This window comes from Bombina bombina, chromosome 8 (genome assembly GCF_027579735.1).
Source record: "Bombina bombina isolate aBomBom1 chromosome 8, aBomBom1.pri, whole genome shotgun sequence".
NCBI lineage: Eukaryota > Metazoa > Chordata > Amphibia > Anura > Bombinatoridae > Bombina > Bombina bombina.
This window is the reverse complement of record NC_069506.1, coordinates 272,074,565-272,097,024: the sequence shown is the minus strand read 5'-3', so window position 1 is coordinate 272,097,024 and position 22,460 is coordinate 272,074,565. Positions and strand designations below refer to the sequence as shown.

Below are 22,460 nucleotides of genomic sequence, written 5' to 3'. Positions count from 1 at the left end.
TAAAGGGACACACAAATCAAAATTAAACTTTTATGCAATATTAAAAAAAAAGAAAGCTTTCAAGTTTATTTCCATTACTAAATTGTTCAGTGTCTCTTTATATGCACTCTTTCTAAGGCACCTGCTGAGCATGTACAAGAGTTCACAGTATACACAGATATGAGTCTGTGATTTGATGATGGTTGTCACATGATGAGAGATTTAAATTTTGTTGGGAAAAAAAAAAATCTAATGCTTGTTTTATATTTTTGTTATGCAATTGTTGATGATGCATTTATCAGTATTTAATGGTTCTTTAAGTGTCCATATTGCTAAAATACTGGAACCTGACACCCCTAAGTATCAAACATGTATGGTCAACACTGTATACTATATAGAAAAATAAAGTTACAATACAAAAAATAATATTTTTAGAGAGATAGTAATCAGTAGACTTGTGCCATAACATGATATACAGAGTAGAACTCAATACATTAGTTAATAAGTTATATTTATTACTCACTGCACTCGGCTAAGAGTGGGGTGACGGGCAGCCTCTTCCCCTAGTCTCAGCGCAGCCTGATCATGGATCCCATTATATGCCAGATTCAGCTCTTTAAGGTGTTGGTTGTTCCCTAGGTGATGTGCTAAAAACTCTGCCCCTTCATCCCTCACATCGGTGTGCAGAAGAGAGAGATGCGTCAAAGAGTGGTTTCTTGCCAATGCTTCTGCTATTAAACGAGCACCCTCTGGAGTCAGGGGATTATTACATAACCTAGGAAGGATATCAAATACACATAGTGTGTAGCACAGAACTTGCACTCTCATATGAAAACTGCAAAAGTTTCAGCACAAATAAATAGATAGTGATCTGCAGGTAAACCACCCTCAAAGTTAATTCTAAAGCATTTAAAATAGCCCTCCACTTTACTATGATACTTGATAGAGTCGCCACTCCCCCATTACTAAATTCTTTCACACAGCCCCTCACACATTCCAAAAATGTATTCTACACACTAAAATGCAACCCTTCCACACAATCACTCAACCTTAAAAATGTCCCATTTGTAATTCCCTCTTGTACATAGATATATAATTCTGAATACGCATTCCTTTCCCTCTAAGAACATGCAAATCCTTTACACGTTCTACAAAACATGCACACAAATGGAAAGGTCCTCTTTGCACATTACACCAGTTCGCCATCTTCCTAAATATCTAACCAAAGTCCCACACAAGTATAACAAAGTATTTGTTTAATCTTTTAGAAGCCAAGAATACTACATAGCCAGACACCCACTTCTAGGAGCCAGACAAGGGGGGTTACATACATACATACATACATACATACATACATACATAGAAAAAGAAAATATAAAATCCAAAATGTTAAAAGCTAGAATTACAAATCTTGGAGGCTGAGCCCTGGTTCTCTGGATTTATCAAGCCATGGTTAAAGGGACACTGAACCCAATTTTTTTATTTTGGTATTCAGAAAGAGCATGCAATTTTAAACAACTTTCTAATTTACTCCTATTATCAATTTTTCTTCGTTCTCTCGCTATCATTATTTGAAAAAGAAGGCATCTAAGCTTTTTTTGGTTTCAGTACTCTGGACAGCACTTTTTTTATTGGTGGATGAATTTATCCACCAATCAGCAAGGACAACCCAGGTTGTTCACCAAAAGTGGGCCGTCATCTAAACTTACATTCTTGCATTTCAAATAAAGATACCAAGAGAATGAAGAAATTTTGATAATAGGAGTAAATTAGAAAGTTGCTTAAAATGTCATGCTCAATCTGAATCACGAAAGAAAAATTTTGGGTACAGTGTCCCTTTAACCCACCACACTGTTATTAAATGCCCCAGATTACCAACTATTTGCCTCATTCCCTCACCTTAGATTTGTAATAGCACAGTCGGGATGTAACAAGACATCTTGTAGAGCTTTGCAGGAGTCTGGGCCAAGAGAGTTCATCTGTAAACTGTGAAAGGCCAGAAAACAGTTAGTTTACTACTCAGATAAGAGGAAAAACTCCCCCTTAAATACAATCCCAAAATCAATCCCTTTCCATCTAAGATATTAGATCTTATTGCAACACCTCAATGTATTTCAAATCAATATCCTCCTAATGTGCCTGTTGCAAACTTTCATATTCCAGCCATCAGTAACTCTCTGTACATACACCATTCTGGTGAGACCTAGCACAACTAATGGGAACACATAATTCAAGATTTGTGCTTTCAGCTGATTTGACAATGTAAAAAAGAGCAGAATCTGAATCTGTAAACAAAACAATTTAACCGGGGGGAAAAGAACAGAGAAAATAAGGACCTCCCAAGTCTAAGAGTGCAATGAATTCAAATGACACCAGAAAATACATTTACTCTGACATACCACTATCATTACTAAGCATTAGGCCAAGCATAGACTGAACCCTTAGATAAGTACACTATGACTATCAGGAAATTGCCTTTTAAGCAAGTTACCATTTAAGCTTTGTTATGCCATCATTTGAGCCTACACCCATTCCCCAAACCTCCTCACTTGACGTTTTTGCATCTCCTCAGGACTGGGGCTAGGGTATGTATGGCATCTGGATCCAGGTGACAAGAACTTAGATTAAACTCTTCCAGAGGTTTTACCAAGTTACCCATTACATTTTCTACCACAAAGCACTTAAGGGGAGTCATTCGCACAGTAGAAATATCCAGAGATCTCAGTGAGGTGACCAGCCCAGCAGTGAACTCCTCATTCTGGAATTCATACAGGAAAAAGAGAAAGTCCATGAGCTCAGATGGTGGTAATTTTTTCAGGCTGCTACGCAACAGGTGTTTCTTTAGTGCTCGAATGATCTCCAGTGCTGACAAGTTCATGATTGAGCAGCCTAACTGGTCCAACATGATGCGGTTTTGTCTGGATAGCAGACCAGCCATAAAGATGGGGAACAATTCAAATGCCTCTTGCTTGCTCATCTCTTCTTCATTAGGCATCTGCAATGGTCCTTCAATACCCAGGATACTGGAATTGATCTGGTCTAAAACATCATCATTGAAAGCATCCTCCTCTCTAAACATTTCCACAGTCATTGTTTGGGCAATGTTTTCGCGACTCATTCCACTAACTCTTCCAAAAAGCTTAGGTACAACACGCAAAAGGTTAAAGAGAGCAAAGACTCTGAGGGGAAGGAATTTGGATAGAACATTGACCACTGCAACAACATCCTCCCCTGCTTTACTTATGATATCAGATACTTCCCTTCCAATACGCTGAAGGGCAGTTTTGTTCTCTCCTAGCACCACATACAATGCAGCCAGGTACTCTTGCATGGCAGGTATGGTAAAAGTAAAGAGTGTCTCCTTATCTGGATGGAATGATGGTGTCAAAAAAAAGCGAAAAGCATCTGCACGGAAGACATCAAGGAGGTTTAGCTCCTCCTCACTATTCAGCTGCACTTGGAAACAGCGTATGAGGTCAGCTTCTGTGAATTGCATACGTCTTGAACGGCAGCCCTCAAATGCCAATTTACCCACTGTGCGTGCCACATACCGCATGAGAGAGATTTTGGAGGGATGTGTAATATCTAGCACCTCTCCAGCAAAGTTGAGTCGTAGAAAACTGGTATAAATGCCAGTTAAAGTTCTGGGGGAGTCACCAGGCTTGGTGTAGTACAAAAGGTGTAAAGTGGCACAGGTGAGCCAGCAGTATGAGGGCAGGAAACAGGCAGCAGACAACTGGCTGTGGTGTTCTAAATTGCGGAATAACATCTCTGCCAGATTCTCAGTCTCCTTAGGATCAGCATCTTTGTGACCCAAACGCAAGTGAAAATACATCTTCTGAAGCTCCATGTCTGAAAATCCACAAATTTCTGCATAACGTCCAATGTATTTACCAGGGATGCGTCTCAGAGCAGACGGACGGGTGGTAACCAACACCTTGGCCTAGATGAGAAAGGGGAGCAGTATCTTAAAAAATAGAAATCGTAAGCCTATAAATACACTGGTTATACTTTGTAAACAATATTAGTCTTTTTTTCCCATATATACTAGATCCAATATATACACACAGAAACATAAACAAACACTGCTTATAATTATTCCTCTCAAACTTGTGGTATCATATTCTGCATTGGTGGAGTATATTGCCATGTGCCCACTTGGAATAGGTTGGCAATTCACAAAAGTCTTTAGATGATTTTCATTCCTCCACATATGCCCTATTGCCCTGTGCTTTATAGTTGGCTCCCCTTCTGCTTCTGCATATTTGGGAGAGTGCGCTGTAGCTCTGTTGTAGTTTTCTTTTTTTGTTCAAAAGGAATTAGCAAACATTGTAATTTTCATTACTTGCCCATTTTGGTCCCTGACCTATTCATCTAGTCGTTATGCTGACAAATGGGCCAAAATTCAGATGAATGCGTACTCATCCGGAGCCAAATGCACATGCTTAATTTGTACAGATTCAAAAAGGATGAACTATCTACAAAGCTTGACATGACCCTATAATATGTCAAGTAGGTAGACTGACTTTTTGCAGGTGTCTAAATAATGTATGAGATTGATAATTCACTAGCATGACAAGTAGTTGGCATGCATTATACTGCAACAAACAAGGATCAACATATTTCAGGCAAGGGGCTCATCCTACTAGGGTCAAGGCTTTTGTTAAAAGGACACAACAAACAACTTCAAAGTAATTCAGCATAACTGTAAAAAGCTGACAAGACCATATCACATGACTTCTATCTCCATGACTCTTTTTACTGCATGGTAAAAAAACAAAACAAAAAAAACCACACACAACAGCAAGTCAGCAGAGTTTACAATTTGCTCCACTATGATCTCATGGGATTTTACTGAAACTTGTGAGGTTTAATAGTAAACTTCCTTAAACCAAAGAGGTAAATAAAGTGACTGCCTGTGATATTTTCTAGTCAGCTTTTTACAGCTATGCCACAGATATACTGAACAACGTCCAAGTGATTCAACATTTGGGTATTTTGTCCCTTTAAGAAATTGCCAAGACAGCCAGTAACTCATCCTTGCACAAACTCACTATGTTTAACCAGTTATATTGTAAGTAGCAGCATTTATTAGGAAGGTCTTACAGACCATGCTACCTCAACTCAAGACAAGAACTGCTTTCATAAAGGTTTCTTCTGTATTGATCCACTAGTAAAGAATATGAGGGAAAACAGGATTTATCAAGAAATTAAGCACAAATTATCAATAAATCAATCTCGTGATGACTAACCCAGACTTCATGTATGCATTATGCCTGTTCGCATTTTCCTAAGTAACTGTAGGCGATTATATATTTTTTCCTTTCTCTCTTCAAATAGGTCCTTGCTGGTCTGTATGTGAACTTGCCAGGAAGACCAGTGGCATATACAAAGGGTGGGTTAGAGTACAGAATAATTACAGAACATTTCTACCTAAGTTCAAGTGAGCACAAGGCAATATACCCCATCAGTGTGAGCCATGAAAACTCAACGTAAGGAAAGAAAAAGGTAATTAATTCAGTAGAAACTTGTTTATTTCTTCTATCCCTTCATCAAAAATACTCATTTAGCATCAAAACTAAACTGCTCATACATTTGCCTTTATTCCTCCTCCTTTACTATTTTATATTCTGTTCTCTTTTCTTTCAATTTGATATATTTTATTTATTTTCTTTCATGTTCCACTCAACCCGTCTCTTTTTAACTTAAACCTACATATGTCTCTCTTACCTTGCTCAACTTCCCTCTTCTGTATCACTTTTTATTTTTCTCCATTAACTTTGTTCCTTCTTTTCACTTACTTCTGGTAGAAGGTATCCTCTCAGTAAGTTCACAATGATGGCAGAGGGTGGTAAGGGTTCATCTGGGTCACTGCATAGCTCCGTTGTTGCCATCCTGAAGTCCAGGTCCATCCATTCCAAACTGTTAAGTATAAAAAGAACCCTAGAGTGTTGGGACAGGGTTGGAATTAGATTTTTCAGATGAAGATACTTTCTGGTGATGAGTTTTGACAATGAGATTGGTGCTTTGACTTGGGACAGATCTTCACAGGACAGAGGGATGATCAGCTGGAATTCAGTATTGCGTCCATGGCACCAGTCCAAAATCATTTTCCGAATCATGGTACTCTTACCAGTACCCACAGTCCCATACAGAACCACACTCCGAACTTGCTGCCCAGAGGCATTAGGACGAAAGAGCTGACACACAGATATACTCCTGGGGCAGAGTGGGCTTTGCAACTGACTCTGTATTGAGAGGTCAGACAGGGGGCGCAAAGTCTCCTCTAGGGAGCTCTCACGGATCACAGGATCCACATGAATGGAATCTATTGCAAATGATGGGCCAAAGTGTCGCTCTTCACTGGGTAAACAACTGAACCACTTGGATAGAAGTTTGCGGTGCTGCTGAATTGCGTCTGGGAGATTGAGAAGAAAATTGTTTAATAGAATGGAGATAAGAAATAAAACAAATTAAATGTGTTCTCAATTTAGCCTCCCCCCCTGAATTTTAGGAAAGTGGTAAAGAACATCTTGAGTACTTCTTAAACTATCAGCCCACATTACCTACGTTATTAACCTCTACTTGTTAGAGGAACATGAAAAACAAAATGTTTCTTTCATGATTCAGACAGAGAATACAAATTTAAAGAAAACTTTCCAATATACTTTGCTGCCATGTAGAGCTCCAGTCACGTGTAAACTACCTACCCAGGTATACTAAGCTACAACAAATACCAAGAGGATGAAGGAAATTTAATAACAGGAGTATATGTGATGCTTTTCCTAAACTGTATCTCTGTCTGAATCACAAAACAAACATCTAGTGCTTCATCTCCTTTTAAGTCTACCACAAGAGGTTTAGGGTTAGAATTAATATTTAATTTTTGGCTTTTAAGTCAGGAACCCCCTGTGTGATACCAAGCAATGTGTGAATCTGTCCTAGCCAGGTAATCGTCTTGCTAAATCTAGTAAAACTGAGTTTAATCAAACTATTCTACAATATGGTACCCTTTACCATCTAAGTGATACATTAGAGAATCAGCAGGGTACAGTGAAAGATCTTAACTATAAAACAGAGAAATTGAACATGGTTTAAAAATTGAGAGTGGATTTAAAAGAACAGTAAACACTCTGAGGGGCCGATTTATGCAAGTGTGAGCGGACATGATACAATGTAGCGTATCATGTCCGCCGCACATCGATAAATGCCGACAGCATATGCTGTCGGCATTTATCATTGCACAAGCAGTTCTTGTGGACTGCTTGTGCAATGCTGCCCCCTGCAGAGCAGGGGGTATCAATCAGCCCGATCGTATAGGATCGGGCAGATTGAAGACCGCGGCCTCAGAGGCAGTGGACAAGTTATGGAGCAGCAGTCTCTAGACCGCTGCTTCATAATTGCCGTTTCCGGTGAGCCTAAAGGCTCCATTCGGCCCTTGTTAAATCTACCCCTAAGATTGTAATATAAAATGTTTCCTTATGCATAGTAAACAGTTTTGCAGTATACTTTTACTTTGCCCCTGTTAACCTGTAATTTATGCCTGAAACTAACGCCTAGATTACAAGTCTTGCTTTAGCCTTAAAAAGAAGCGTTGAGAGGTCCCAACGCTGCTTTTTAACGCCCGCTGGTATTACGAGTCTGGCAGGTACAGGTGTACCGCTCACTTTTCTTCCGCGACTCGAGCATACCGCAAATCCCCTTAGGTCAATTGCGCATCCTATCTTTTCAATGGGACTTGCCTAATGCCGGTATTACGAGTCGGCATTACACCCTCTCCTGTCAAGACTCCTACCACATTTAAAAGTCAGTAGTTAAGAGTTTTATGGGCTAACGCCGTAACATAAAACTCTTAACTATAGTGCTAAAAAGTACATTAACACCCATAAACTACATATTAACCCCTAAACCGAGCCCCCCCCCCACATCGCAAACACTTAAATAAAATTTTTAACCCCTAATCTGCCGACCGGACATTGCCGCCACTTTAATAAATGTATTAACCCCTAAACCGCCGCACTCCCGCCTCGCAAACACTAGTTAAATATTATTAACCCTTAATCTGCCTTCCCTAACATCGCCAACACCTACCTACATTTATTAACCCCTAATCTGCCGCCCCCAACGTCGCTGCCACTATATTAAAGGTATTAACCCCTAAGTCTAACCCTAACACCCCCCTAACTTAAATATAATTTTAATAAATCTAAATAAAATTAATACAATGAAATAATTTAAAACTAAATACTTACCTGTAAAATAAACCCTAAGCTAGCTACAATATAACTGATAGTTACATTGTAGCTAGCTTAGGGTTTATTTTTATTTTACAGGCAACTTTGTATTTATTCTAACTATTTAATAACTACCTAGCTAAAATAAGTACAAAAGTACCTGTAAAATAAATCCTAACCTAAGTTACAATTACACCTAACACTACACTATCATTAAATTAATTACCTAAACTACCTACAATTAATTACAATTAAATTAAATAAACTAAAGTACAAAAAACACTAAATTACAGAAAATAAAAAAATAATTACAATTTTTTTAAACTAAAGGGACACTGTACCCAAAAATTTAATTTCATGATTCAGATTGAGCATGAAATTTCAAGCAAATTTCTAATTTACTCCTATTATCAAATTATCTTCATTCTCTTGGTATCTTTATTTGAAATGCAAGAATGTAAGTTTAGATGCCGGCCCATTTTTTGTGAACAACCTGAGTTGTCCTTGCTGATTGGTGGATAAATTCATCCACCAATAAAAAAAGTGCTGTCCAGAGTACTGAAACCAAAAAAAGCTTAGATGCCTTCTTTTTAAAAAAAAATGATAGCAAGAGAACAAAGAAAAATCGATAATAGGAGTAAATTAGAAAGTTGCTTAAAATTGCATGCTCTTTCTGAATTACAAATGAACAAATTTGGGTTCAGTGTCCCTTAATTACACCTAATCTAATCCCCCTAATAAAATAAAAAAAGCCCCCCAAAATAATAAAATTCCCTACCCTATACTAAATTACAAATAGCCCTTAAAAGGGCCTTTTGCGGGGCATTGCCCCAAAGTAATCAGCTCTTTTACCAGTAAAAAAAAATACAATACCCCCCCAACATTAAAACCCACCACCCACACACCCAACCCTATTCTAAAACCCACCCAATCCCTCCTTAATAAAACCTAACACTAACCCCTTGGAGATCACCCTACCTTGAGACGTCTTCATCCAGCCGGGCACAAGTGGACCCCCAGAGGGGCAGAAGTCTTCATCCAATCCGGCCAGAAGAGGTCCTCCAGAGGGGCAAAAGTCTTCATCCAGGCGGCATCTTCTATCTTCATCCATCCGGAGCGGAGCGGGTCCATTTTCAATCCAGCTGACGCGGAGCTTCCTCTTCAAACGAAGTCCAACTGAAGAATGAAGGTTCCTTTAACTGACGTCATCCAAGATGGCATCCCTTCAATTCCGATTGGCTGATAGGATTCTATCAGCCAATCGGAATAAAGGTAGGAAAAATCCTATTGGCTGATGCAATCAGCCAATAGGATTGAGCTCACATTCTATTGGCTTTGTGGTGACATTAATAGATAACCACAGGCTGTTCCAATCAGCCAATAGAATGCAAGCTCAATCCTATTGGCTGATTGCATCAGCCAATAGGATTTTTCCTACATTAATTCCGATTGGCTGATAGAATCCTATCAGCCAATCGGAATTGAAGGGATGCCATCTTGGATGACGTCATTTAAAGGAACCTTCATTCTTCAGTTGGACTTCGTTTGAAGAGGATGCTCCACATCGGCTGGATTGAAGATGGACCCGCTCCACTCCGGATGGATGAAGATAGAAGATGCCGCCTGGATGAAGACTTCTGCCCCTCTGGAGGATCTCTTCTGGCCGGATCGGATGAAGACTTCTGCCCCTCTGGAGGTCCACTTGTGCCCGGCTGGATGAAGACGTCTCAAGGTAGGGTGATCTTCAAGGGGTTAGTGTTAGGTTTTATTAAGGGGGGATAGGGTGGTTTTTAGAGTAGGGTTGGGTGTGTGGGTGGTGGGTTTTAATGTTGGGGGGTATTGTATTTTTTTTTACAGGTAAAAGAGCCAATTACTTTGGGGCAATGCCCCGCAAAAGGCCCTTTTAAGGGCTATTTGTAATTTAGTATAGGGTACGGAATTTTATTATTTTGGGGGGCTTTTTTATTTTATTAGGGGGATTAGATTAGGTGTAATTAGTTTAAAAAAATTGTAATTATTTTTTAATTTCTGTAATTTAGTTTATTTAATTTAGTTGTAATTAATTGTAGGTAGTTTAGGTAATTAATTTAATGATAGTGTAGTGTTAGGTGTAATTGTAACTTAGGTTAGGATATATTTTGCAGGTACTTTTGTATTTATTTTAGCTAGGTAGCTATTAAATAGTTAATATTGTACCTAGTTAAAATAAATACAAAGTTGCCTGTAAAATAAAAATAAACCCTAAGATAGATACAATGTAACTATTAGTTATATTGTAGCTATCTTAGGGTTTATTTGATAGGTAAGTATTTAGTTTTAAATAGGAATAATTTATTTAATTGTAGTTATTTTATTTAGATTATTTTAAATTATTTTTAAGTTAGGGGGGGTTAGGGTTAGAGTTAGGTTTAGGGGTTAATATATTTATTATAGTGGCGGCGACGTTGGCGGCGGCGGCAGATTAGGGGTTAATAAATTTACTATAGTTGCGGTGACGTTGAGGGGGCAGAGTAGGGGTTAATAAATATAATGTAGGTGTCGACGATGTTGGGGGCAGTAGATTAGGGGTTCATAAGTATAATGTAGGTGGCGGCGGTGTCCGGAGCGGCAAATTAGGGGTTAATAATATAAAGCAGGTGTCGGCGATGTCGGGGACGGCAGATTAGGGGTTAATAAGTGTAAGATTAGGGGTGTTTATACTCGGGGGTTCATGTTAGGGTGTTAGGTGCAGACATAAAATTTATTTCACAATAGGAAACAATGGGGCTGCGTTAGGAGCTGAATGCTGCTTTTTTGCAGGTGTTAGGTTTTTTTTCAGCCGGCTCAGCCCCATTGTTTCCTATGGGGAAATCGTGCACGAGCACGTTTAGCCAGTTTACCGCTACCGTAAGCAGCGCTGGTATTACAGTGAGATGTGGAGCTAAATTTTGCTCAACGTTCACCTTTTTGTGGCTAACGCCAGCTTGAAGAAAACTTGTAATACCAGCGCTGTCTTAAGTGAGCGGTGAGAAACAAAGGCTCATTAGCACCGCTCAGCCTTACCGACAAAAACTCGTAATCTAGCCATAAGTTTTCCCAACTCTGAGAACTGGTAGTGCACATGGCTCAAATCACAAGTTTAACCCTGCTACATACCTATCCCTAATTGGCTTCACAAGAGAGTAGAACTGAAAAACAACAGATTGTGGATAGCCTTGTCTACTGTATTAAAGGGATAGGAAACCCCAAAATGTTCTTTTGTGATTCAGACAGAGCATACAATTAAAAAAGAAAAACTTTCCAATTTACTTCTGTTATTAAATTTGCTTTGTTCCCATGGTATTCTTTGTGGAAGAGATACCTAGGTAGGTCCCTGGAGCACTACATGGCAGGAAATAGTGCTGCCATCTAGTGCTATTGCAAAACAGATAACATTCTTGCAAAACTGCTGCCAAATAGTGATCCAGACGTGCACACTCCTGAGCTTACACCCCTGCTTTTGAACAAAAGACACCAAGAGAACAAAGAAGATTTGATGAAAGAAGTCAATTCGAAAGTTGTTTAAAATGACATGCTCTATCTGAATCATGAAAGAAAAAAAATGCGGGCTTCTTGTCTCTAACAAGTCCAGATTGGCTCCTTCAAATAACTTTAGATTTGGGTAGAATCGGGCTATCAACAAAAAAATTGCAGTAAATAACATGTTAACCTTTTAATGTCGTTAGGACGTTGTATTCCGTCCGAATTTTGCTGGGCTTTAGCACCGAAGGATGGAATACAAAGTCCTAACCGCTTGGCTTTCCTGAAGCCACTGGCGCTTCCCTGATGGGAGAGCAGTCTAGAGGGCGTGCCTAGCATCATAGAGACACCCCCCTGACGCGATCCCATCATTGAAATCTCATGATCACGTGCACAATCGCGAGATTTCAATTTGTTTACATCGGAACAGTTGTTCCGATGTAGACATGTTAAACCCGGCACAAAAGGGTTAATCCATTGCAAACATTTTCAAAACAAAGGTGTTTTCTGCACCTATATAAACAATGTTATGTAAGTTATACACCCGTTTCCTTTTTCCAATGATAGAGTGGAAGGTTCTTACCTTTCTGAGCTGTACTGCCTTATATACTGATTTTTTTAAATATTTAATAGTAGTTTATTTTTTAATTGTTGTTCCTTTGTTTTTTAAAGAAATGTCCCTTTTATTTCTGTGATAAAAACTCTTCATAAATATGCTATTCAGTTGATTCAACACGTAGCATAACATAGTTTATTATAATAAGATGGGATAATAAACAATAACGGAGTCCTCTAAGCTTACCTACTATCTAGTAATGTACTGCTTAGTAAGTTTTATTTCTGTTTAGCCCATTGCTTTCTAAGAATAGTCCAACACAAGCTCGTAGAACTCACCCAGTTAGGAAAAATCTTCCCAATTTCTAAGTTATCCTATGCAACAGATTTCCTGGTACCTTTCCATATAATTGTAAATCAGGACCTTAGATAACATAGAAACTAATTAGATTTTGTCCACTACAGGGTGATAATAGGGAGTTGGCAGGAGAATTGTTTTCCCTTTTGAGTGTTATAAAAATCCCAAAACATACAGGATTCAGACTCTTAAATTATTTTCAATATGGCATACAATGAGAAGATATTACATCTGCTGTGAATTATCACATAAGTATACACGAGAAATACAACAAAGATCATAAACCCAAGTACTTTCTTAATTCATACTCTTTGTAGGGATTGCTAAAGTGCTTGGACCCTCAACTTCTTGTAACTTAAAGTGCTATAAAACATTTTGAGTTATGTGCATATTCTAAAAGGGTTAACTGTGGTAAAACTGTGTGTAAAAAAAAAGCTTAAGTATTTTAATAAAATTTCCAAATCTGCAAAATTACTTACACTTTAGTGTTGCCATGTGTAGCCTGCGCCACCCCCCTTATCCGTGTCCTACTCCAATCCCTGTGGTATCATGTAACAAAGTGTGCACGTAATGATAATTACTTATGCAAGTAAGGGGGTTGAGGAGGAACAGCAGGTATTGCTATTGTTTGTTGCCAAAAGGCTTACTAGTTTCCATGGGAATAATGTCACATGCTTTGTGAAAGCTGCAGCATTATACTGTGTACTGCTTTACTCATGTGTCATGTGACTCGCCCCCCTACCGTGCATGTACACATGTGCTTTCTGCTAAAGCTATGGCCTGGATAGCACCTTCCATATATGGAAATGATCAGGGGGAAGCTTGCAGCAAACAAAACTATGACTGAATTAAAAGGGTTGATGGGGGTTAAAACAGAAACCGTTTTGCAGGTAAGCTTTTGCTGCATTATAGATTTATAAACTTATGTTAGTTCATACTGTTTTATGTTCCTTTAATTACAGAAAAACAAAAAATGCTTTGTAGAAGGCTAATGCACTCATCTTTACAGAAGTAATGAGCACTGCAGGAGTGAAATAAAGAATCCCAGGCTGACAGTAAGCAATGCAAAAACTCCAACACAGTTTTCCATCACTTAGGTTTTGTCTTTATTGGGATAACTTTCAATGGACTCAGCTTGCACTCCCTTAAAGGGACAGTCTAGGCCAAAATAAACTTTCATGATTAAGATAGAGCATGTAATTTTAAACAATTTTCCAATTTACTTTTATTACCAATTTTGCTTTGTTCTCTTAGTATTCTTAGTTGAAAGCTTAACCTAGGAGGTTCATATGCTAATTTCTTAGACCTTGAAGCCCACCTCTTTCAGATTGCATTTTAACAGTTTTTCACCACTAGAGGGTGTTAGTTCACGTATTTCATATAGATAACACTGTGCTCGTGCACAAGAAGTTATCTGGGAGCAGGCTCTGATTGGCTAGACTGCAAGTCTGTCAAAAGAACTGAAAAAAGGGGCAGTTTGCAGAGGCTTAGATACAAGATAATCACAGAGGTTAAAAGTATATTAATATGTTGGTTATGCAAAACTATGTAATGGGTAATAAAGGGATTATCTATCTTTTAAAACAATAAAAATTCTGGTATAGACTGTCCCTTTAACTATTACTGTGTGCAGTAACATATAGACACCTGCAAGGGAAGAGTGTGATATCGGTGCAGGAACTAAAACCATTATCACTCATAAGCCTAATAATAATGAATATGCAACCTAAAACCTAGTCATTTCTAGCAATTGGGAAAGACCGCAGAGTTGCCACCCCACCTGTCAACTGGTCTGGGAGCTCTGTCTGCTTTCTCTTCCACATCTCACACAGGCCTTCTAAAGGCCCAGGTTTGCCAAAGACTGCCTAGCTCTATCAAAGTCTTCAAATAATCCCACCCTTTCACTGTCCAACTCCTCTCTCAACAATATAATTCCAGCCTCTGATTGTCATAACTCTGCACCCAGATCCCCCTGACTAAGCCACCAACCCACCATTACAGATTGTTTTCAAGAAATATTGGGAGGTATGGGAAAGGACCAAATTAGGGGGTACAGGAGGGGCACCCCACCCAGAAGTAGAGTAAAGAAATACAAGTGGAACTCTCCAACACACCCCTTGCCTACTTCCACAAGGAAACACTAGCCCTCCTCACTTGTCCTCACTAACTTCTGAATAACAAGACCACTAAACACTATGACCACAGTCCAAACATTTCTTGAATAAAAGGTGTGTCACGTGTCAGAGGGGGTGTAAATAGGAGACAAAAGTCAGCCTGAATAATACCTACTGAAGGTATACAGGCCATTGCAGTAGCAGGAAACAGAATTTACCGCCTGTGGAATTAATTCATATGCACGCTATCATACAAGATGTTGCAAAAACATTCTTAGTCATTAAAACTCTATTTAGTAACATAATGTTGAGGCATTTCCAAGTTCCACAAGTAGAGAAACAGATACCAAATTAGAAGGAGAAAAATCCCCTGCGTTGGAGACGGTTTTACAATAGACACCATCTAGTTCTAAAAAAAAAAAAAAAAGGGGTAATATTGAAATGCACCAGGTGTGTTTAAGAGAATCCGCAAAATAGCCACAGAAAGTGCAAACTCTATCACAAGCATCTTAAAGGGACATAAAACCCAAAACTTTTCTTTCATGATTAAGATAGACCATACAATTTTAAACGACTTTACAATTTACTTCTATTATCAAATGTTCTTTGTTTTGTCTTGTTATCCTTTGTTGAAAAGCAGGAAGCTAAATTCAGGAGTGTGCACATGTCTGCATTACTATGTGGCAGCAGTTTTGCTACAATGTTATACATTACCAAGAACACTAGATGGCAGCACTATTTCCTGTCATGTAGTGCTGCAGACATGTGCACGCTACGTATCTAGATATCTATTCAACAAGAGAACAAAACAATTGTGATAATATAAGTACATTGGAAATTTCTGTATCATTGAAAAAAAAATTGGTTTCATGTCCCTTTATAAATAGTTTAACTGATTTTAAAATGTCTCAAATCCGTTTGCCTGGACGTAGTAAATATGGATGTTTATAAGAGATAGATATGGGTATCTGTGTGTTGTACTATGAGTGGCAGGATCGGCATATACTAGACAACAGTATTGGGTGTGCAAGAGTTTGATCATTATAGCAGAGTATATAAGTATGTGCATTTCACAGCTGCTGCTTGTGGGTAAATACCTACCTGTGGTTACGCCACTCAAAAATCTCCATACTGAAAAGCTCCAAAATGGCCCTTGAGTCTTGGGGGAGAGAAATATGTGTGGAATTGCCCTGTGAAGAGATGGTGCTAATGAGAATAAATGTTATGTTCAATACATGGCCTTAGACTAAACCAATTTTTCATTGCAAATGGTAAATATGGTTCTCTAAAGACACCCAGTGTCTCATGCACAGTGCACCTCTTATACACAGAGTATCACATGCAGGCAACATCACACAGATACAGCTTCTCTTGTACTGTACACACTTATTAAACATAATGGGCCAGATTACATGTAGAGCGCTAGCGCAGGAGCGTAAACGTGATCACGAGATTGCAGTGTTTTTTATGCTCTAGTCTTATCCATATTACATTACAAGTAGCGTGTTTTTTAAATTACCGCAAATTTGTGCGAACTTTCAGTAATTTACACTCCCCAAATTTTCTATGGGCGGCATTGAGCAGCAATGTCCACTCGTATTACAAGTTGAAAATAAATGCGAACGCAAACGCATTTAATGCTCAAAAACCTCTAAACCGCCACATCCCTACATCGTAAACTACCTCACTACACTATTAACCCCTAAACCGCCACAACCCCCACCCAAAGTAACCACTACAATATTAACCCCTAAACCCGCCACAACCCATACCGCAAAGTAGCCCACTAAACTATTAACCCCTAAACCGCCACAATAACTCTCGGCAGGGCACTCTACCCATTTGATCCCTATAAATGTTATCTTGTATTCCATCTATGTTTACAGCGCTGCAAAATCTGTTGATGCTCTACAAATACCTGATGACAATAATAATAACAACTGCTAAATCTTAACCATTTTATTCTCTTTTACTAGATAGGAATGCACGTGACGTGTTACAAATATTTGTTTTAAATTTTTACCATAATAAACAAACTGACACAAAGGCAGCAACCCCCATTTGCACACCCAGACTAAATACTGTAAACACCCTATGCACAAACAATGCAGACACTTCATACACCTAAAACTCCATGCAAACTAGATACATACTATCCCTTATTTGCAAACGTTTGAGTCACACAACACTCTACAATTCACTAATAGATCTACCATGTGCCCACAGGCAACTGAATACAGGGTCTCACCTGCTTGAGGTTCTGCCGTGTAGTGAATGATGGTTTCTCCTCGGTTGGCAATGCGATCTATCTGAACAACCAGACAGTATATAAACATACACAGCTTTGCAATGCTCACATCAAAGAGATATCCCACATGCTCACCTGTCACTGTGAGTAGCCTCTCACTTCTTGCCAGCAAACCTACACAGGACACTGGCCGGCACTGCATTTCTCTCAACACAGATGGCAGCGGCCACATAGCAAACTGGACCTGGAGACAGAAACAGCATCAAGTCAACATACTGTTTTGTTAGGACCACAGATACTTTTGAGCTCTCTGGTCTGGGGAAATGATCTAAGAGGTTTTGTCAATACTGTGAGGTCCCACAGTTTTAGAAAGGAAAATGTTACCTTGTGAACTGTTAATCTAACATTGGGGGGTTCTGAATGTGAAGAAGAGAAACCTACATTACAATATAATGTTTTAAAAAAGAAAAAACTCAAGATTTTGTACGATTTCTCTCAATGCCAGCGAGTTTGTGAACATCAGGCTCTTAGGACCTTAGTATCATACAGAAACGTACATTAGAGTAGGGATCTCTGTCTGGCAGTATCATGCACACATAGACACACACAACAGGGGGGACCCCTAAGGCTGTCAGTATATTACACACACAAGAATAGAGACCCACAACTTGTCAGTATTACGCATACACATATGCAAGAGATGTGCTTCCTCAGCCTGTGTCACACACACAAGAATAGCCAGAGACCTGATGAGCCAACATCGATCTAACATCAGATGTCAAAATACAGAGGCCCCGGTCTCTGGCCATTTCATTGAGAAAAGTCACAGTATTTGCCAAATGAGATGGCAAATTATTGACCATGTTGAACCTAACAGGAGTGGGTTAGACAGGGAGCGTCAGCTGAAACAAAGGGAAATGTGGTGGATCCACCAATTGGCTACATAAGGATTATGATCTCTCCTGCTTTTTCTGAAGAATAAACAGCATGCATATATTTCTACACTAGCTGGGTCTAAGGTACTATATTCCATTAAATATGTTCATCTAGCTGCAACATCATAGGTATTTTAAATCATTGTAATGTTTTTATATTTAGAGTGGTACTTTGTATCAGATTAGAGTTTGTATATATAGGCTAGAGCTTGCAATACTAATTGTTGCCACCATACAGAGAGCATTTAAAAGCCACTGTGTTCAATCAATGTATATAAAGCATGAGTAAGGAGCTGTGACCACGAAACGTTGCTAATATTTGTTAATTAAATTTCCTTTTAATAATATTGGAGTGCTGGAGACCTTTGTCATTCTTGTGCATATCTTTTGGAGGGTTCTGGCAGTACCCTTGGCCTTATGTGCACTCCTTATCCTCTGTGCTGTGCTCAATTTGGACTGTTTGTACACACACAAGAATAGAGACCCACAACTTGTCAGTATTACGCATACACGTATGAAAGAGATGTGCTCCCTCAGCCTGGGTCACACACACACACACACGAGATGTGCTCCCTCAGCCTGTGTCACACACACACACAAGATGTGCTCCCTCAGCCTGTGCCACACACACACACACACAAGAGATGTGCTCCCTCAGCCTGTGTCACACACGAGATGTGCTCCCTCAGCCTGTGTCACACACGAGATGTGCTCCCTCAGCCTGTGTCACACACACACAAGATGTGCTCCCTCAGCCTGTGTCACACACACACACGAGATGTGCTCCCTCAGCCTGTGTCACACACACACACACGAGATGTGCTCCCTCAGCCTGTGTCACACACACAAGATGTGCTCCCTCAGCCTGTGTCACACACACACACGAGATGTGCTCCCTCTGCCTGTGTCACACACACACACACACAAGATGTGCTCCCTCAGCCTGTATCACACACACACACACACACAAGATGTGCTCCCTCAGCCTGTGTCACACACACACACGAGATGTGCTCCCTCAGCCTGTGTCACACACACACACACACACGAGATGTGCTTCCTCAGCCTGTGTCACACACACACACACACAAGATGTGCTCCCTCAGCCTGTGTCACACACACACACGAGATGTGCTCCCTCAGCCTGTGTCACACACACACGAGATGTGCTCCCTCAGCCTGTGTCACACACACACGAGATGTGCTCCCTCAGCCTGTGTCACACACACACACACACACACACACGAGATGTGCTTCCTCAGCCTGTGTCACACACACACACACACACACGAGATGTGCTCCCTCAGCCTGTGTCACACACACACGAGATGTGCTTCCTCAGCCTGTGTCACACACACACATGAGATGTGCTTCCTCAGCCTGTGTCACACACACACACACACACAAGATGTGCTCCCTCAGCCTGTGTCACACACACACACAAGATGTGCTCCCTCAGCCTGTGTCACACACACACACAAGATGTGCTTCCTCAGCCTTTGTCACACACACACACACAAGATGTGCTTCCTCAGCCTGTGTCACACACACACACACACAAGATGTGCTTCCTCAGCCTGTGTCACACACACACACAAGATGTGCTTCCTCAGCCTGTGTCACACACACACACACACAAGATGTGCTTCCTCAGCCTGTGTCACACACACACACAAGATGTGCTTCCTCAGCCTGTGTCACACACACACACGAGATGTGCTTCCTCAGCCTGTGTCACACACACACACACGAGATGTGCTCCCTCAGCCTGTGTCACACACACACACATGAGATGTGCTTCCTCAGCCTGTGTCACACACACGAGATGTGCTCCCTCAGCCTGTGTCACACACACACACACAAGATGTGCTCCCTCAGCCTGTGTCACACACACATACACAAGATGTGCTTCCTCAGCCTGTGTCACACACACACACACACAAGATGTGCTTCCTCAGCCTGTGTCACACACACACACACACAAGATGTGCTCCCTCACCCTGTGTCACACACACAAGATGTGCTTCCTCAGCCTGTGTCACACACACACACACACACACACAAGATGTGCTTCCTCAGCCTGTGTCACACACACACACACACACAAGATGTGCTTCCTCAGCCTGTGTCACACACACACACACACACAAGATGTGCTTCCTCAGCCTGTGTCACACACACACACACACAAGATGTGCTTCCTCAGCCTGTGTCACACACACACACACACAAGATGTGCTTCCTCAGCCTGTGTCACACACACACACACATGAGATGTGCTTCCTCAGCCTGTGTCACACACACACACACGAGATGTGCTCTCTCAGCCTGTGTCACACACACACACACACGAGATGTGCTCTCTCAGCCTGTGTCACACACACACACATGAGATGTGCTTCCTCAGCCTGTGTCACACACACACACACGAGATGTGCTCCCTCAGCCTGTGTCACACACACACGAGATGTGCTCTCTCAGCCTGTGTCACACACACACACACAAGATGTGCTTCCTCAGCCTGTGTCACACACACACACATGAGATGTGCTTCCTCAGCCTGTGTCACAGACACACACACACGAGATGTGCTCCCTCAGCCTGTGTCACACACACACACACGAGATGTGCTTCCTCAGCCTGTGTCACACACACACGAGATGTGCTCCCTCAGCCTGTGTCACACACACACACACACAAGATGTGCTCCCTCAGCCTGTGTCACACACACACACGAGATGTGCTCCCTCAGCCTGTGTCACACACACACACACACACACACACGAGATGTGCTCCCTCAGCCTGTGTCACACACACACACGAGATGTGCTCCCTCAGCCTGTGTCACACACACACACACGAGATGTGCTCCCTCAGCCTGTGTCACACACACGAGATGTGCTCCCTCAGCCTGTGTCACACACACACACGAGATGTGCTCCCTCTGCCTGTGTCACACACACACGAGATGTGCTCCCTCAGCCTGTGTCACACACACACACACACACGAGATGTGCTCTCTCAGCCTGTGTCACACACACACACACGAGATGTGCTCCCTCAGCCTGTGTCACACACACACACGAGATGTGCTCCCTCTGCCTGTGTCACACACACACACGAGATGTGCTCCCTCAGCCTGTGTCACACACACACACACACAAGATGTGCTCCCTCAGCCTGTGTCACACACACACACACGAGATGTGCTCCCTCAGCCTGTGTCACACACACACACGAGATGTGCTCCCTCAGCCTGTATCACACACACACACACACACACGAGATGTGCTCCCTCAGCCTGTGTCACACACACACACACGAGATGTGCTCCCTCAGCCTGTATCACACACACACACACAAGATGTGCTCCCTCAGCCTGTGTCACACACACACACGAGATGTGCTCCCTCAGCCTGTGTCACACACACACACGAGATGTGCTCCCTCAGCCTGTGTCACACACACACACGAGATGTGCTCCCTCAGCCTGTATCACACACACACACACGAGATGTGCTCCCTCAGCCTGTGTCACACACACACACACAAGATGTGCTCCCTCAGCCTGTGTCACACACACACAAGAGATGTGCTCCCTCAGCCTGTGTCACACACACACGAGATGTGCTCCCTCAGCCTGTGTCACACACACACGAGATGTGCTCCCTCAGCCTGTGTCACACACACACACACGAGATGTGCTCTCTCAGCCTGTGTCACACACACACACACGAGATGTGCTCCCTCAGCCTGTATCACACACACACACAAGATGTGCTCCCTCAGCCTGTGTCACACACACACAAGAGATGTGCTCCCTCAGCCTGTGTCACACACACACACACGAGATGTGCTCCCTCAGCCTGTGTCACACACACACACGAGATGTGCTCCCTCTGCCTGTGTCACACACACACGAGATGTGCTCCCTCAGCCTGTGTCACACACACACGAGATGTGCTCTCTCAGCCTGTGTCACACACACACACACGAGATGTGCTCCCTCAGCCTGTGTCACACACACACACGAGATGTGCTCCCTCAGCCTGTGTCACACACACACACGAGATGTGCTCCCTCTGCCTGTGTCACACACACACACAAGATGTGCTCCCTCAGCCTGTGTCACACACACACACGAGATGTGCTCCCTCAGCCTGTGTCACACACACACACGAGATGTGCTCCCTCAGCCTGTATCACACACACACACACACACGAGATGTGCTCCCTCAGCCTGTGTCACACACACACACGAGATGTGCTCCCTCAGCCTGTAACACACACACACACGAGATGTGCTCCCTCTGCCTGTGTCACACACACACACACGAGATGTGCTCCCTCAGCCTGTGTCACACACACACACGAGATGTGCTCCCTCAGCCTGTGTCACACACACACACGAGATGTGCTCCCTCAGCCTGTGTCACACACACACACACACACGAGATGTGCTCCCTCAGCCTGTGTCACACACACACACGAGATGTGCTCCCTCAGCCTGTGTCACACACACACACACACACGAGATGT

At 41.7% G+C, this 22,460-nt stretch overlaps 1 protein-coding gene across 1 annotated transcript in view; it reads right to left on the bottom strand.

Moving 5' to 3' along the window:
- The window catches only part of NLRX1 (NLR family member X1), a 56,492-nt gene that overhangs the window by 8,122 nt on the left and 25,910 nt on the right, over positions 1-22,460 (bottom strand). The window contains exons 2-8 of the mRNA XM_053691355.1: positions 17,122-17,230; positions 16,987-17,047; positions 15,840-15,928; positions 5,781-6,397; positions 2,529-3,922; positions 1,879-1,965; positions 503-754 (exon numbers count right to left, since the gene is read on the bottom strand). Of these exons, the coding sequence (XP_053547330.1) occupies positions 503-754; positions 1,879-1,965; positions 2,529-3,922; positions 5,781-6,397; positions 15,840-15,928; positions 16,987-17,047; positions 17,122-17,218 (2,597 nt within the window). The 5' untranslated portion in view covers positions 17,219-17,230. The remainder of the gene's footprint in view (positions 1-502; positions 755-1,878; positions 1,966-2,528; positions 3,923-5,780; positions 6,398-15,839; positions 15,929-16,986; positions 17,048-17,121; positions 17,231-22,460) is intronic.